This window comes from Rhinoderma darwinii, chromosome 2 (genome assembly GCF_050947455.1).
Source record: "Rhinoderma darwinii isolate aRhiDar2 chromosome 2, aRhiDar2.hap1, whole genome shotgun sequence".
Classification (NCBI taxonomy): Eukaryota; Metazoa; Chordata; class Amphibia; order Anura; family Rhinodermatidae; genus Rhinoderma; species Rhinoderma darwinii.
In genome coordinates this window covers 47,550,587-47,567,157 of record NC_134688.1, presented here as the reverse complement: position 1 = coordinate 47,567,157, position 16,571 = coordinate 47,550,587, and the positions used below count along the sequence as shown (strand labels likewise).

Below are 16,571 nucleotides of genomic sequence, written 5' to 3'. Positions count from 1 at the left end.
GACCGTTACGCATCTACCTTGCGGCAACTGAATCCTTCAGACGCTTTTAATCCCTCTTTGTGATTCCGATAGCCAGCGTAAAGGTTTGGCGGCTTCCAAGGCTACTATTGCTCAATGGATTATGTATGGGATCCTTTCGGTCCAAGGGTGAGATTCCTCCTTCGGGTTACTGCCCATTCGATGAGTGCTGTCGGTGCATCCTGGGCAGTATGACACCGAGCTTCGATCTCTAGCTGCTACCTGAGCCTTAATGCACACTTTCACAAAGTTCTACAAAATTCATATTTCTTCGCATCCGATGCCAGTTTCGGTCGCAAGGTACTCCAAGCTGCAGTGCGTTAGGCGGGTTGTATGGTAGATTCCTTATTTTACTAAGTAAATTGGGTTTTTGTACACTGAAAAATCCTTTTCTTGTTGAATTCACAGATCCCGTCGTCCGTTGTTTTCCTGGGACTTTGGTTGAGTTGATGTTCTCCATGGAGAATATGCTGTAATCTCTCTAGATGCTTTTGTACAAACTGATTAGCTCAGTGTAAGAACCTATACCCATGGTGCTGTGTCCCCCAATGAATTTAACAAAAATCCAATTATCATAGAGATAAGTAGATGGATAGATATATATATATACATACACACACTGACTAAGATTCCTCTGTATTTAACAAGTCCCTGCTTGTTAGTAACCAGCAAGTTGACATTGATTACCTGAATATTATTTTCCAGTACTATAGGATTTGTTATTTGTAATAATGCAAAATTATTCATCATTAAAGGGGGCAAAGAGGAAAGCAGTTTCTGACCAGTCATCTAATGAAGACTCGGAGTCTTTGTTTCCACTGAAGTATTCCTATGGTATCAACGCTTGGAAGCACTGGGTAAAAGCACGAATAGCTGCAGATGGGCTCACAGATTGTAAGTATGCCCCCACTCATCCTTCCGTATTAAGCCCGTTTCAGACAGTCATAGCACGGTAGCATTTTCAAATGCACATTACGACTACTACACCTCGTCATTTCTATTGACTGAATATAGATTAGCCTGGAACCCTATGATGATCTACAATGGGCTCCGTAGAACCACAGCGGGTCCAGATCTTATGGGCATCTGTAAAACAGACTTTTGGAATGCAACCGCGCTACAGCTATCTGAAACAGGCCTTCGCCTGGTCTTTTAAGCCACACCACCCCTTCTACATTTTTTTTTAATTATAACTGTATTATGGTCCGATGCATAGTGCTTGATTGTAGTTAACATTTCCCTGGCTTTTTTTTTTTAATTTATTTTTTTTCTTTATAAAGATAAATCAGTGAGGTTAAAAGAAGATCTTCTGTTGCACCCACCAAGTGTGCTCAGTTATTGGCTATCATGTTTTATTAAGGAGGTGCGAAGACCAAACGGAGATGGCTATGCATCAGATAGCATTTATTATCTGTGTCTTGCTATCCAGGGGGTGAGTAACTATATAGATACATACTGTATTTGTAAACTGAGGTTGTTTTTGACTGTTGAGTAAAGACAAAGTAAGGCTTCGTTCACATCTGCGCTAGGGCGACGTTCCGACTGAGCTTTCCGTCGGAACGGAGCCCTGACAGACCCAAACGGAAACAATAGGTTTCCGTTTCCATCACCATTGATTTCAATGGTGACTGATCCGGTGCCAATGGTTTCCGTTTCTCTCCGTTGTGCAAGGGTTCTGTAGTTTTGACTGAATAAATACCGTAGTCGACTACGCTATTGATTCCGTCAAAATGAGCGTTTCTAGTAATGTGTGGCTGCAAAATAGGACACTATTTTTATTTCCATTTTTGTCTGTTTTGTTGTTGGTGCATGTTGAGCTTGGAGACGTACACTGCAGTGATGATGCCATCACTTGCCTCGGGTACAGACATTTATGCAGATTAGGTAGGAAGAGGAGCTCCAGAACATCAGACACCAGCTTGATTATTACATAAGTTGAAAGTCTCTATTTAACCCCTTAATGACGCAGCCTTGTTTGGGTCTTAAAGGGAATGTGTCGCCAAAATTATTATTATTTTTTTTTAGTTAAACAGTTAGTGTATACATGATTAGACATTGTTAGAATTTTTTTTTATTTTTTCACAAGTCAGGAAATATTATACATTAGATTCTAATTTATAACATTTCCCTGTGCTGGTCACTAGAGGGAGCAATTCCCAAAATTGCACCATTGGCATGTGGCAAAGCAACCACATTGCTTTATGCTGCAAATTTGGTGTAAACACACAAGCTCTAGTGTGCTCACAGAATCCCCCCTCCCTTATCCTGGCTAGTGCCAGGAGAAAGGAGGGGATTGAATGTTCAAGCCTCCTACACTGTGTGCCGCCATTTTTTGAGCGAATACACAGTGTAGTAGGTTTACATACAGTAGTAATCACACACTAAAACACGAACATACACAGGCATAACTTACCTGCTCCCGCCGACGCCGGTCCGTACGCTCCGTCTGCTCCCTCTGCGCCTAATGCTTGCTTCAGAACACATGTCCGGAAGCCGCGACCGGAAGTAGTCATCTTACTGTCCGGCCGCGGCTTCTGGTCCACAAGAAAATGGTGCCGAATGTCGCTCGGCCGAAGACCTTCCATTTGGACTGTGTGGGAGCGGCGCATGCGCCGTTCCCACACAGACGGCGTACAGCATAGTGAATGCGAACGGCTCTCATTCTCTATGGGGATGTATGTGCCGTATTCCATCTCTGTATGTGTCGTTAATCGACACATACAGAGATGAAAAAAAAATGGCTGCCCCCATAGTGAACAAAAAGTTTGAAAAAAAAAAAAAGTAAAACACAAACACAAATAAATGAATTTTTTTTTAATAAAACACAAAGCAAATTGATCTAAAAAATTTTTTTTTCGCGACACCCTTTCTTTAATCCCTTCCCTCTTTAGCCACTTTTGACCTTCCTGACTGAGCCTCATTTTTCAAATCTGCCGTGTTTCACTTTATGTGGTAATAACTCCGGAATGCTTTTACCTATCCAAGCCATTCTGCGATTGTTTTCTCGTGACACATTGGACTTTATGTTACTGGCAAAATTTGCTCGATATGTTCAGTATTTAATTATGAAAAACACCAAAATGTAGTGAGAAATTGCAAAAATTAGCATTTTTCTCAACTTAAATGTATCTGCTTGTAAGACAGGCAGTTATAACACACAAAATTGTTGCTAATTAACATCCCCCATGTGTCTACATTAGATTGGCATCGTTTTTTGAACATCCTTTTATTTTTTTAGGACTTTACAAGGCTTTGAACTTTAGCAGCAATTTCTCACATTTTCAAGAAAATTTCAAAAGGCTATTTTTAAAGGGGCCAGTTCAGTTGTGAAGTGGCTTTGAGGTCCTTATATATTAGAAACCCCCAAAGTCACCCCATTTTAAAAACTTCACCCCTCAACAAAATATTCAAAACAGCATTTAGAAAATGTCTTAACCCTTTACACTTTTCACAGGAATTAAAGCAAAGTAGAGGTGAAATTTACAAATTTCATATTTTTTTGCAGAAATTAAATTTTAATCCAATTTTCTTTAAAGAGGCTCTGTCACCAGATTTTGCAACCCCTATCTGCTATTGCAGCAGATAGGCGCTGCAATGTAGATTACAGTAACGTTTTTATTTTTAAAAAACGAGCATTTTTGGCCAAGTTATGACCATTTTTGTATTTATGCAAATGAGGCTTGCAAAAGTACAACTGGGCGTGTTGAAAAGTAAAAGTACAACTGGGCGTGTATTATGTGCGCACATCGGGGCGTGTTTACTACTTTTACTAGCTGGGCGTTCTGACGAGAAGTATCATCCACTTCTCTTCAGAACGCCCAGCTTCTGGCAGATCACGCTGTGACGTCACTCACAGGTCCTGCATCGTGTCAGACGAGCGAGGACACATTCCAATATTTATAGGTCAAAGTGACCAAAAAACAGAAACTCTGGTATAGATTTTTACGTTTGTTTTTTTATGCTGTTCACCGCGTGCAATAAATAATATAATATTTTGATACCTCAGGTCGTTACGGTCGTGGCGATACCAAATACGTATGGTTTATTTCTTTTCAATAATAAAAGGACTTGATAAAAAGCAATCCCCCTTTTACTCTTATTTTATTACTTGCAACTTTTATTTTTCCACTTTTTCTTTTACACTTTTTCTCAGGTCCCACTAGGGGACTTGAAGGTCCAGCTGTCAGATTTATTTTTTTCTAATACATTGCACTACCTACGTAGTGCAATGTATTAGATCTGTCAGTTATTCACTGACAGCAAGCCGATTAGGCTTCGCCTCCCGGCGGGGCCTAATCGGCTTCCGTGATGGCAGAGCAGGAGACCATTGTGTCTCCTGTTGCCATAGCAGCAGTCGCCAGTCCCGATTGCCTGTCAGGGCTGGCGATCTGCTAGTAACCGCTACGATGCAGCAATCTCTTCGATTGCTGCATCAAAGGGGTTAATGGCAGGGATCGGAGCTAGCTCCGGTTCCTGCCGTTACAGGTGGATGTCAGCTGTAACATACAGCTGACTTCCACCGCTGATGACGCCGGATCAGCTCCTGACCCGGCGCCATCTTGCCGGCGGCTACAGAAGCCGATCAGGCTCTGCCGCTGGGCGGATCTTGACCAGTTTCTGTGCTAGGCAGACCGGGAGGCCCGTATTAGGCCTCCGGTTGCCATTGCAGCCACCGGAACCCCGGCAATTTCATTGCTGGGGTTCTGATGAGCTGCAAACACCTTAAGTGCAGCGATCGCTTTTGAGCGCTGCACTTAAGGGGTTAATGGCGGGGATCGAAGCTAATTTCGGTCCCCGCCGTTAGTCGGATGTCAGCAGTAAGATACAGCTGAGATCCGACGATGGTGGCACCGGCTCAGCTTCTGAGCCGGTGCCAAACATTTGGCATATGGGTACGGCAAAATGCGGGAAGTCAATGCTTTCCATGGCTTACCCATACGGCAAATGTCGGGAAGGGGTTAAGGCTCAGAGCCTATTTTTCAAATCTGACATCTGTCACTTTATGTGGTAATAACTCTGGAATGCTTACACCTATCCATGCGTTTCTGAGATTGTTTTCTCGTGACACATTGGACTTTATGTTAGGGGTAAAAGTTGGTTGATATATTCAGTGTTTATTTGTGAAAAATAGCAAAATTTAGAGAAAATTTGGAAAACATAGCATTTTTCTGAATTTAAAAGTTTCTGCTTGTAAGTCAGACAGTTATGCCACCCAAAATAATTACTAATTAACATTTCCCATATGTCTATATGTTGGCATCTTTTTTTGAACATCCTTTTATTTTTCTAGGATGTTACAAGGCTTAGAACATAAGCAGAAAAAAAGCACCTTTTTTTAGGTGCCAGTTCAGTTCTGAAGTGGCTTTGAGGGGCCTATATATTAGATACCCCAATAAAACACCATTTTAAAAACTAGACCCCTCAAAGTATTCACAACAGCATTTAGAAAGTTTCTTAAAGAGGCTCTGTGACCAGATTATAAGTGCCCTGTCTCCTACATAATCTGATTGGCGCTGTAATGTAGAGAACAGTGGTTTTTGTTTTGAAAAACGATCATTTTTTAGCAAGTTATGAGCTAGTTTAGATTTATGCTAATGAGCTTCTCAATGGACAACTGGGCGTGTTTTTACTTTTTACCAACTGGGTGTTGTACAGAGGAGTGTATGAGGCTGACCAATCAGTGACTAATCAGTGTCCTGCACTTCTCATTGTTACAGTGTGATTGTGCAGTGAAACAAGCTGGGCTGGAAAATGAGAAGTGTATGACGCTGATTGGTCACTGATTGGTCAGCGTCATACACTCTTCTGTACAAACGCCCAGTTGGTAATAAGTAAAAACACGCCCAGTTGGTCATTGAGAAACTCATTCGCATAAATCTAAACTAACTCATGACTTGCTCAAAAATGATCGTTTTTCAAAATAAAAACCACTGCTGTTCTCTACATTACAGCGCCAATCAGATTATGTAGGAGATAGGGCTCTTATAATCTGGTGACAGAGCCTCTTTAATAGTTTAGGCGTTACACTGGAATTTAAAACAAAGTAGAGGTAACTTACAAATTTAATTTTTCTTGCAGAAAATCCTATTTATTTAATTTTTTTACCGTAAAACCTAAGGTTTTACCAGAGAAACCTAACTATATATATTGCCCAGAATCTGCAGTTTTTAGAAATATCTGACATGTGGCCCTAGTGTGCTTATGTACTGAAACACAGACCTCAGAAGCATTTAGTGGATTTTGGAGTCTCCTTTTAGTAGATTATATTTTAGGCACCATGTCAAGTTAGAAGAAGTCTTGTTGTACCAAAACAGTGGAAACCCCCCAAAAGTGACACCATTTTGCAAACCACCCCTCAAGGAATTTATAAAGAGGTATAGTGAGCATTTAGACCCCACAGTTTGTTTTTTTTGCTGCATTTTGTGGAATTAGGCTGTGAAATTGAAAATCACATTTTTCAGATAAAAAGCAACTTCACCAGTTTACAGCAATACCCCACAAGTGGTCATAATCTGCTGGTTGGACGAACGGCAGAGCTGAAAGGCAGGAGCGCTATTTGGCGTGTAGATTTTGCTGGATTGGTTTCTGTGCTCCATGTCACATTTGCAGAACTTCTGAGCTACCAGTACAGGGGAAACCTCTTAAAAGTGATCCCATTTTGGAAACTAGACCCCTTGAGGAATTCATTGTAGTTTTATTTTTTTATTCTATTTTTTAAGAGGCGTGGTGACTAAAATAAAAAATGTTGTTCTTTTTTTTAAAATTTTGTTCACCGTGCGCTATATATGACATATTCACTTTATTCTGCGTGGCGATAAGATTACGGCGATACCAGATGTTTATAGAATCTTTGTGTTATGGCGTTTGCACAATAAAATACTATTTTATTTTTTATTTACTTTGTATCCAGATTCTTAGAGCCATAACTTTTTTTTATTTTTCCATCAAGAAAGCCGTGTGACGGATTGTTTTTTTGCGTGGCGAACTGTAGTTTCGATCAGTACCATTTTTGGGCACATGCGACTTTTTGATCTCTCTTTATTCCATTTTTTGGGAGGTGAAGGGGCCAAAAAATTGTGATTCTGGTACGATTTATTATTATTTTCTTTTACGAAGTTCACCGCACGGAATAAATAACGAAATACTTTTGTAGTTGAGGCCGTTTTGGAAGCGGCGATGCCAATTATGTAAAGTTTATTTTATTTATATTTTTTTTTTTTTATAAATTCTTTTATTTTCATTTTGTTATTTTATATCACAAGCGTTCAAAGTATACACAACATAATGCGAAAATGGCAGTGCAAAACATTCAACGAATCACAGGTTAGTTATCGTCCTCACATAAGTACATGGGGTCACCTGAGAGTACCATGTCGCTGAAAATAATTGTTTAGAGAATCTCCGATATGCACCCTGAACCCGCAGCTGTGCATGGTATTCCATAAGCGAGCATGAGAGCATTAAAAGGAGGGGAGAGAAGCAGAGACAGTAAGAAGGAGAGGAAAAATAGTGAGGAAAGAAAAGAAAAAATGGGTGTGAAAAGAGGGGAGGGGAGCTGACCTGACATACCGCATCTAGGTGGGAATTCACGAAGCCATGATGGTCTTATATTCCTCAGTTGTTTGGAAACTAATCCATTCACGCCATGTTTTTAGGAAGGAGGCATGGGCCCCCTTCATTGATGCCGTGAGGTCCTCCATTCTCATGATCTCCTGGATCTTGCCGAATCACATGCCCACCGTCGGAGGACAGGACTGTCTCCACAGTGCAGGAACACACGCCCTAGCTGCGTTCACCAGGTGTCGAACTACCGAGCGTTTATACGAGGACAGGGGGACCTCGCACAAATGAAGCAGGAAGAGGCCCGGAGATCGCGGGAGAGGAAAATCCGTAAATTTTGAGGAAATGCGCCACACCTCGGACCAGAACCTAGTCAGGAGTGGGCAGTCCCAGAAAATATGCATGATTGTATCCACATGGTCCCCACATCTCCAGCATAAAGGCGAGGCCGCCGGGATCATTGCATGCAATCTGGAAGGCACCCTATACCAACGGGACAAGATCTTGAACCCTGCCTCCTGAAATCTATTGGCCATGGAGGACTTATGCGTCATGGTGAACAGACTTTCTTGTTGTTCAGGGGTAAATGTTTCGCCCAAGTCCCTCTCCCAGCTAAGCAGGTACGGAGGTGGCGATAAATTGGAGGGTGAGATCTAGAGCGCATAAATTCTGGACAATGCATGTCGGATCGTGCCCGTGCCTGTACATAGGAGTTCAAACGAGGAGCAGTCTCGTAGTTGCGCTCAAGGATGGTCTAGTGACGCCAGGAAATGTCGCAACTGGGTAACCTGCCATGTCGAGAAAGGGACCGGATCCGACAGAGATCGTATTTGATCGCTCGTCATCCACCTCCCCTCCTGCTGAAATTGTATAGCCTGTCCCTTACCCGCCCGCAACCATACTTGAAACGGGCCACTGTCTAGTCCCGGTGGAAAGGCAGGATTGCCTAAGATCGGAAATAGCGGGCAGGGGGACGGCGAAAACTCTGCCCGAGGAAACACCCGTGCTGCGACTGCAAGGGTGGGGCCTAATGTCGGGTGTGACCGCGCGACCCAGGGAACATGTTTGCCCAAACACGGCAGTGCCTGCAAGGGGATTGACATAAAGGCCTGTTCCATAGATACCCATTCTTTCATCCCGCCGTGCCGGAACCAGTCTAAGATTCGTGTCAAGTGGGAGGCGTGTTGATAGGAGACAAAGTCCGTAGACCAATGCCCCCCTCCCCCTTTACCCCAAAAAGCAAAGATCGGGCGATACGTGCTGTTTTCCCTGCCCATATGAATTTGTGCACCAGGGACAGTAGGGATTGAAAGAACGGGCGTGGTATATGGATTGGTAGGGCCTGTAGGAGATACAGAATCCGTGGTAAAATGTTCATTTTAAAAATCGCACACCTACCAAACCAGGTGAAGGTGCCCGACGTCCAAGAGTCCAGGTCCGCCATTATACGTTATTTATATTTTTAATAAAGGACTGCTAAGTGAAAAGGGGGTTATTATTACTTTTATAACTTTTATACAATTTTTTTTTATACAACTTTTATACAATTTTGTTCCCATGACAAGACATGGAGCGCGAACGTTATACTTAGCGTGACCTAATAGTAGGTCCTGGAGCGGGAAGGAGTTTAACCTTGTGTTAATCCATTGGTTGACCTTTCATGCGATTAGGCCCCATGCACACGACCGTATTTTTGTCCACCCGTAAATACGGCTCCGGTGTCACCCGTATTCCACCCGTATTTACGGGCATGTTTTCTCTGCAAAATTACACTGCCGTAATTGGCAGCCCTTCTCTCTATCAGTGCAGGATAGAGAGAAGGGACAGCCCTTTCCGTAATAAAAGTAAAACATTCATACTTACCCGGCCGTTGTCTTGGTGACGCGTCCCTCTCTTGACATCCAGTCCGACCTCCCTGGATGACGCGGCAGTCCATGTGACCGCTGCAGCGGTCACATGGGCTGAAACGTCATCCCGGGAGGCCGGACTGGAGGAAGAAGCAGGGAGTTCTGGGTAAGTATGAACGTCTTCTTTTTTTTTTTTTTTTTTTTTTTTTTTTTTTTTTTTACAGCTTTATCTATATTGTGATCGGCAGTCACTGTCCCTGGTACTGAAAAAGTTACTGCCGATCGTTTAACTCTTTCAGCACCCTGGACAGTGACTATTTACGGACGTCGCCTAGCAATGCTCCCGTAAATACGGGTGCACACACGTAGTCACCCGTAATTACGGTAGCCCTATAGACTTCTATGGGCCTGCCCGTGCCGTAATTACGGCCTGAAATAGGACATGTTCTATATTTTTCAACGGCACGGGCACCTTCCCGTAAGCATACTGGGAGGTACCCGTGGCCAATAGAAGTCTATGGGCCCGTAATTACGGGAATTTTTACGGTCGTGTGCATGGGGCCTTAGTTTGTGAACAGGTATTAGGAGTATTGATAAAAAACAGTATCATCTAGTTTGAAGCATCGGGCAGTTGTCATTCATTGGTATGAAGGGACTGCCCTGTGTACACAAACACATTTTGGAATCACTGGGCCTTGCATGGAAAACGTACGCAAAAACTAGAGGTGTTTCTTATAACAATCAGTCTGATTCCAGCCTTCATTTTATTGATTGCTTTGAGTAACTTCACTTTTTGATAGCACTAGTTTTTTAAAATCTAGGTTAAAGGGATTGTCCAGTTCCTAAAATGTGATGGTCTATCCTCAGGATAGGCCATCAATATCTGATTGGTCAGGGTCTGACTCCCAACACACACTTGTAGTGGTGGTTTACAGTATTGCAGCCAACTCCCATTGACTACAATGGGAGAAGTCTGTATTACTGCGAACCACTGCTACCAGTGTTTCGGCGATTCACAATACAAGCAGATAAGGAAAGAAAGGGGAAGCCGCTCTCCTTCAAAACTGCTGATCGGCGGGAGTCCCGGTTATCGGACCCTGACCGTTTACATATTTAGGTCATCAATTTTTAGGGACTGGACAACCCCTTTTAAGCGAAGGTTGTGTTGGTTAAATTTTTGTGGGTAGAATGTGGATTTAACAATTTCTTTTGTTTTTTTAGTACTTGTCTGTCAGCCGGAAGATGGAAAATATATTTCATGATCGAGATTATGAGACATTTGGGCAGGAGCTCAATAATGTCCTTAGAAGTTGGCAACCCAGTATTCTACCAGATGGTAAGCGATTATTCAAGTACAATATAAATTTGCCATGCTGAATTAGAGTTAACCGTATACTGCGATTTCATTGGCCATTGACTTTATTTTTTAATAGCAAGCGATAATCACTATATAGTCTTGGCATTTGAAACAAATAGTTCTGTATATTGTTATTTCAGCTTTACCTTCAAACGTAAAGTCATGGACTATTATGCTGTGCTTAGTATTATGAATTGTAAGTGTATGTTCACAAATGGCATTATGGTCACGTCTTTTTTTTTTTGTTTTTTTCTTTTTGTTGTTTTCTTATAAAAATGAAAAGGAAACCACACGTGAGCACATCATACCTTTACACTCTTCTCCACCTTAGGCCTTACTCTATCCAAGTACTTTCTTCCAGAAACTGCTTCACAGCCATGCGTTGGTTGTCTCTAGTTCTGCAGCTCCGCTCTATTAAAGTGAAGGGGGTTGAGCTGCAATATCACACAACGTGTGGACCAATGTGGTGCTCATTTTAGAAGAAAGCAACCATATTATTCTAATTGTGTACAATCCCTTTAAAATCCAGATCGGGTTCAACAAAAGCAGGAAGAATGGATAAATATTTGGGTGGGGATCCTCCATGATAGAGTAGACACCAGCGACAAACTTAAGAGCTCAGATGTATTTGCAGTGATAACATAAGACCCTCGAACACTTGTTCTTCATGTATGGTGCCAGTAACACTAAATAATTTGGGAAACGTGCACATATTCTTCATTAAAGCCAAACAATATTTTATTATTTCTGCCTAGATATTTCATTTAATATGGGATGTCCTTTATAATCCGGTTCTCAGTCCTACGTGTAGGCATTGGAATGGTTTTAATTTGGTGATTAGGCTGTAATACTGAACATGGCATCTAATGCTTCTTTTTCTCTTTAATTATTTTTTTTTCTACCTCATTTGTAGGTTCAATATTTTCACGCGTAAAAGAACATTATTTGTGGCAAGCAAATCAGCTTGGAACCCAATCTTCCACGTCCCTGCTTTTTACCCTATTCTACTTTAATACGAAGTATTTTAATTTGAGGACAGTAGATCAGCACTTAAGACTTTCTTTTGCTAGCTTCTTGAAACAATGGAAAAGGAACCCCCTTACGCAAGAGAAAAAGGCTTGTCTTCAATACAAGGAATCTTCATTATTTGAGGAGAGTGACAGCGAAGGTAACCTCTTCCATTTAGACCAATCATGTTACTAAAATTCCATGCCATTAGTGACCTATTTTGTAATTCTTTATTTTCTTTGTCCAATGCTATATAGTGTTACTGATCAGTGTCATCGCTTTCACATAACAGTAATACGGTCATATTTTAGCCTCCTGTATTGCAGCCGCAATACCCACACCTCTTGCAGTACAACTAAACCAAACTTGGATTTTGATAGACTTCTATGGTTATCGAAGTTCGGTTCATTAGAACTGAGAGGTCCAGGTATTGCAGGCATGATACGGGGGGTCTAAAATGCACACACGTTACGTCTGGTAAAAGTGGCCATAGACTTGGTTTCAGACGGCCATATTACAGCAACCTGCTCGTGCCCGTTTTCCCCGCTGTGAAACAAACTTAGGTTATCATAGAACCCTATGGGGAGGTTTTATGGCCATAATGGACACCCTAAAACGCAGCTGTGATCTTAATGTATTTTCTTAGATAACCTCTGCAGACTTGGTGAATGATGTCGTTGACAATAAGATTTTTACTTTATGCATTTGTAGATAAAGTTGCACCTGGGAAAAGGAAACATGAGGATGACGAGACAATATTGGAACAGATTGAAAACACAGATGACCCATCACGTTGTCCTGTGAAAGTTTTTGAATACTATCTATCTAAAAGGTAATGCAGAAGTCGTATAGAGCCCTCCTTCAGGGGCTTGTTCATTTCTGGGTAATTTTTTTAATTATTATTTTCGTTAAAAAATGCCACGTTTTTCTCCCATTGTTTTCTTTTGCTTGATCAGAAAAACGCATGGGCCAATGTGTTCTGCGGTTTGTTTGTTTTTCTGGCATATCTTTCATAATACATCATAAGTTGCAAAAAGGAATATTTTAACGCCTCGGTGACCACCAATACGCCTTTTCACTGCGGCCCAGTCTACGTCATGCATGGGTGTCCCATGCAGGCTGGAGCCGGGGCACGGCTGTCTGACATCCGGGCTCCTGCTCCAACGGCCGCGATCGAAGTTTAGAGTGCGGCCGTTTAACCCATTAAATGCCGCGGTCAATATCAACCGCGGCATTTAACCCCTTAGTGACCAGCCCATTTTAGGCCCTAATGACCAAGCTATTTTATTCGTTTTTCTATAGTCTCATTCAAAGAGCTATAACTTTTTTATTTTTTCGTCTACATAGCTGTATGAGGACTTATTTTTTGCGGGATTAGTTGTACTTTTTAATAGCACCATTTTTGGGTACATATAATTTTTTTATTAACTTTTATTAACTTTTTTTGGGGGGATTATAAAAAAAACCCTGAAATTCCGCCATTGTTTTATGCGTTTTTAAATTGACGCCGTTCACTGTGCGGCGTAAATAACATGTTACCTTTATTCTATGGGTCGGTACGATTACGGCGATACCACATATGTAGAGGTTTTTTTATGTTTTACGACTTTTGCACAATAAAAACACTTTTGAACTAAAATTATTTGTTTTTGCATCGTCTCATTCCAAGAGCCGTAACTTTTTTTTATTTTTCCATCAATGTAGTGATTTTTTGGGCTTGTTTTCTGCGGGACGAGACATAGTTTTGATTGGTACGGTTTTGTGGTGCATGGGACTTATTGATTCATTTTTATTATGACTTTTTTGGGGGGCAATGGAAAAAAACTGCAATTTCGCCATTGTTTTTTGCGGTTTTTTTTTTACGGTGTTCACCTTGCGGTTTAAATTACATATTAACTTTATTAATGGAGTCATTACGGTCGCGGCGATACCACATATGTGTACTTTTATTTTATTTTTACACTTTTACTAAATAAAACCACTTTTTATGGAAAAAAATGGTTTTATTTATTTTTTTACTGTACTTTTTATTAATAATCTTTATTTCACATTTATTATTTATTTCACTAGTCCCACTAGGGGACTTTACTGTGCGATCTTCAGATCGCTGCTATAATGCTTTGGTATACTTCGTATACCAGAGCATTATTGCCTGTCAGTGTAAATCAGACAGCTAAATCTGTTAGGACGTGCCTCCGGCGCGTCCTAACAGGCATATGTCCAGGGCAGACCTGGGGGCTTTCATCAAGCCCCCGGCTGCCATGACACCCCATCGGAGACCCGCGATTGCATTCGCGGGCCGCCGATGGGTGACAGAGGGAGCTCACTCCCTCTGTAAACAAAGTTAAATGCCGCGGTCGCGATTTACGGCGGCATTTAACGGGTTAAACGGCCGCGATCAAAGTAAACTTCGATCGCGGGCGTTGGAACACGAGCTCAGCTGTCATCAGACAGCTGAGCCCCGGCTCCAGCCTGCACGGGAGACCCGTTCAGGACTTAGACTAGGCTCACGTGAAAAGGCGTCGGCCTAGCCTAAAGTCCCTTAGTGACGAACGTAAAAAGGCGTATTGTTGTTCACTAAAGGGTTAAATCCTTTTACGGAGGAAGGGAGCTCCCTCTCTCACCCATCGGCGGCCCGCAAATGTAATCGCGGGCTTTCAATGGGGTGCCATGGCAGCCGGGGGCCTGATGAAGGCCCCCAGGTCTGCCCAGGACATATGCCTATTAGGACGTGCCGGAGGAAAGTCCTAATATATTTCCTGTCAGATTTACACTGACAGGCAATAACGCTCCGGTACATGAAGTATACCAAAGCATTATAGCAGCGATCTAAAGATCGCATAACAAAGTCCCCTAGTGGGACTGAAAAAAAAAGTCATAAATGTGAAATAAAAATTATTGATAGATTACAGTAAAAAAAACAAAAACAAAACCTTTTCCATAAAAAGTGGTTTTATTTAGTAAAAGTGTAAAAAATAAATAAAAGTACACATATATTGTATCGCCGCGACCGTAATGACTCAAACAATAAAGTTAATATGGAATTTAAACTGCAAGGTGACCACCGTAAAAAAAATACACAACAAACAATGGTGAAATTGCTATTTGTTTTACAATGCCCCCGATAAAAGTTAATCAATAAGACCCATGTACTCCAAAACAGTACCAATCAAGACTACGTCTCGTCCCGCAAAAAACAAGCCCTCATATCACTACATTGACGGAAAAATAAAAAAAATTGCGGCTCTCGAAAAGAGACGATGCAAAAACAAATAATTTTAGTTCAAAAGCGTTTATATTGTGCAAAAGTCGTAAAACATAAAAATCCTCTACATATGTGGTATCGCCGTAATCGTGCCGCCCCATAGAATAAAGGTAATGTGTTATTTATCCTGCACGGTGAACGGCGTCAATTTAAAACGTATAGAACAATGGTGACATTTCAGGTTTTTTTTCCTAAGATGTCCCTGATGGGAAAACCCGTTGAATTCCTTCTAAAAAAAAAAAAAAATCTTGTCTGATTTTTACATTTTTAAATTGTATGGAAGCTTTTTTTAAACTTTTTGTTTTTCTTCTGCCCTTTTGCAGCCCACAGGATTTAAGCCAGAGAACGGACGTGTTTTATTTGACTCCTGAAAGCCCCTCTTCTGATCCTTCTCTGTGGTTCACGTCAACTCCTTTGGATCGCAACACTTTGGAAAACATGCTAATACGGGTTTTACTAGTAAAGGACATTTATGACAAAAACAGTTATGAACTGGATGAAGACACAGACTAAATCTTGCAGGCTATTAAGCAGTGACAAGAATGGAAGTCACGTTAGATAGACAAACTGCTGGCGTGTGTAAAAGAGGATGAAGAGTAAAAACCTTTCACGTTTACTCCACATGTATTTTATGAGTTTTGTAGCGGTGTACCCGTCCTGGGTATTACAATGTAAATATTTGTGTGACATTTTTGCCATTTTCCTTGTAGTGAATTTTAGGAAACCAACACAACACATACAACTCATTATTTTTTTTTTATTATTTATTTGAATTAGGGATGTTTGTAACTTTTTACATGAGATCTGAATGAGAATGTGCCATGTGTATTTGCTTTGTCTCCATATTGCACAATTCTGCTGAAAAGCTTCCTGTAAAAAGGGAGACTTTACCCAGGTTCTGAAATTCGCTAGTTACGAATCAGCTAGAATTAACGAGATTTAGATTATGCCTTCTCAAATTTTAAATTCAAGTGTAAAGTTATAGGAACTGTTTTTATTTTAAGTTTGGGAAGAATAGAAGTAAGTACTATTGGCTTATGTAGAAGAAAAATCCTTGTCTGTACCAAAAATTAGACAATTTTGAAAATGTCAATATTTGTGTACTGTAACGTGAACATTTGGTTAAGTTCTCCCTCTTCTTTTTTTTTTTTTCTTTTTTTTCTTTTTTTTTTTTTTTCATTTTAGCCCCTCCCAATTAAAATATTACAATGGATTTTCTTTTTGTGTTTCTTATATTGCCAGATAACAAATAAAATTACTGTCTGCATTCGTGTTGCTGAAAAGGAATGTTCTCTGGGGAACAAATGAAAAATGTATTTATTTTGTTTTCGTTTAGGGGTTTTTGTTTTAATTGTCACTGATTTTGGGTGTAAATTGTGGTGTCAGCCATTAGTGTTTTATGTGTGGTTTGATGCCACATGTGCAAGTTTTGTATTGGCTAAGACTGACATATATGAAGAAGGCTGCATTGTCTTATGGTACTTTTTCACTGGCTAGTTTCGGCCTTAACAACAAG

General features: G+C 41.0%; 1 protein-coding gene across 1 annotated transcript in view; it reads left to right on the top strand.

Annotated features, from left to right (window-relative positions):
• ZMYM2 (zinc finger MYM-type containing 2) overlaps window positions 1–16,324 on the top strand; it is a 125,064-nt gene extending 108,740 nt beyond the window's left edge. The window contains exons 18-23 of the mRNA XM_075851611.1: window positions 774–912; window positions 1,299–1,450; window positions 10,647–10,761; window positions 11,696–11,950; window positions 12,502–12,622; window positions 15,379–16,324. Coding sequence (XP_075707726.1) covers window positions 774–912; window positions 1,299–1,450; window positions 10,647–10,761; window positions 11,696–11,950; window positions 12,502–12,622; window positions 15,379–15,568 — 972 coding nt within the window. The 3' untranslated portion in view covers window positions 15,569–16,324. The remainder of the gene's footprint in view (window positions 1–773; window positions 913–1,298; window positions 1,451–10,646; window positions 10,762–11,695; window positions 11,951–12,501; window positions 12,623–15,378) is intronic.
• The last annotated feature ends 247 nt before the right edge of the window (window positions 16,325–16,571 follow it).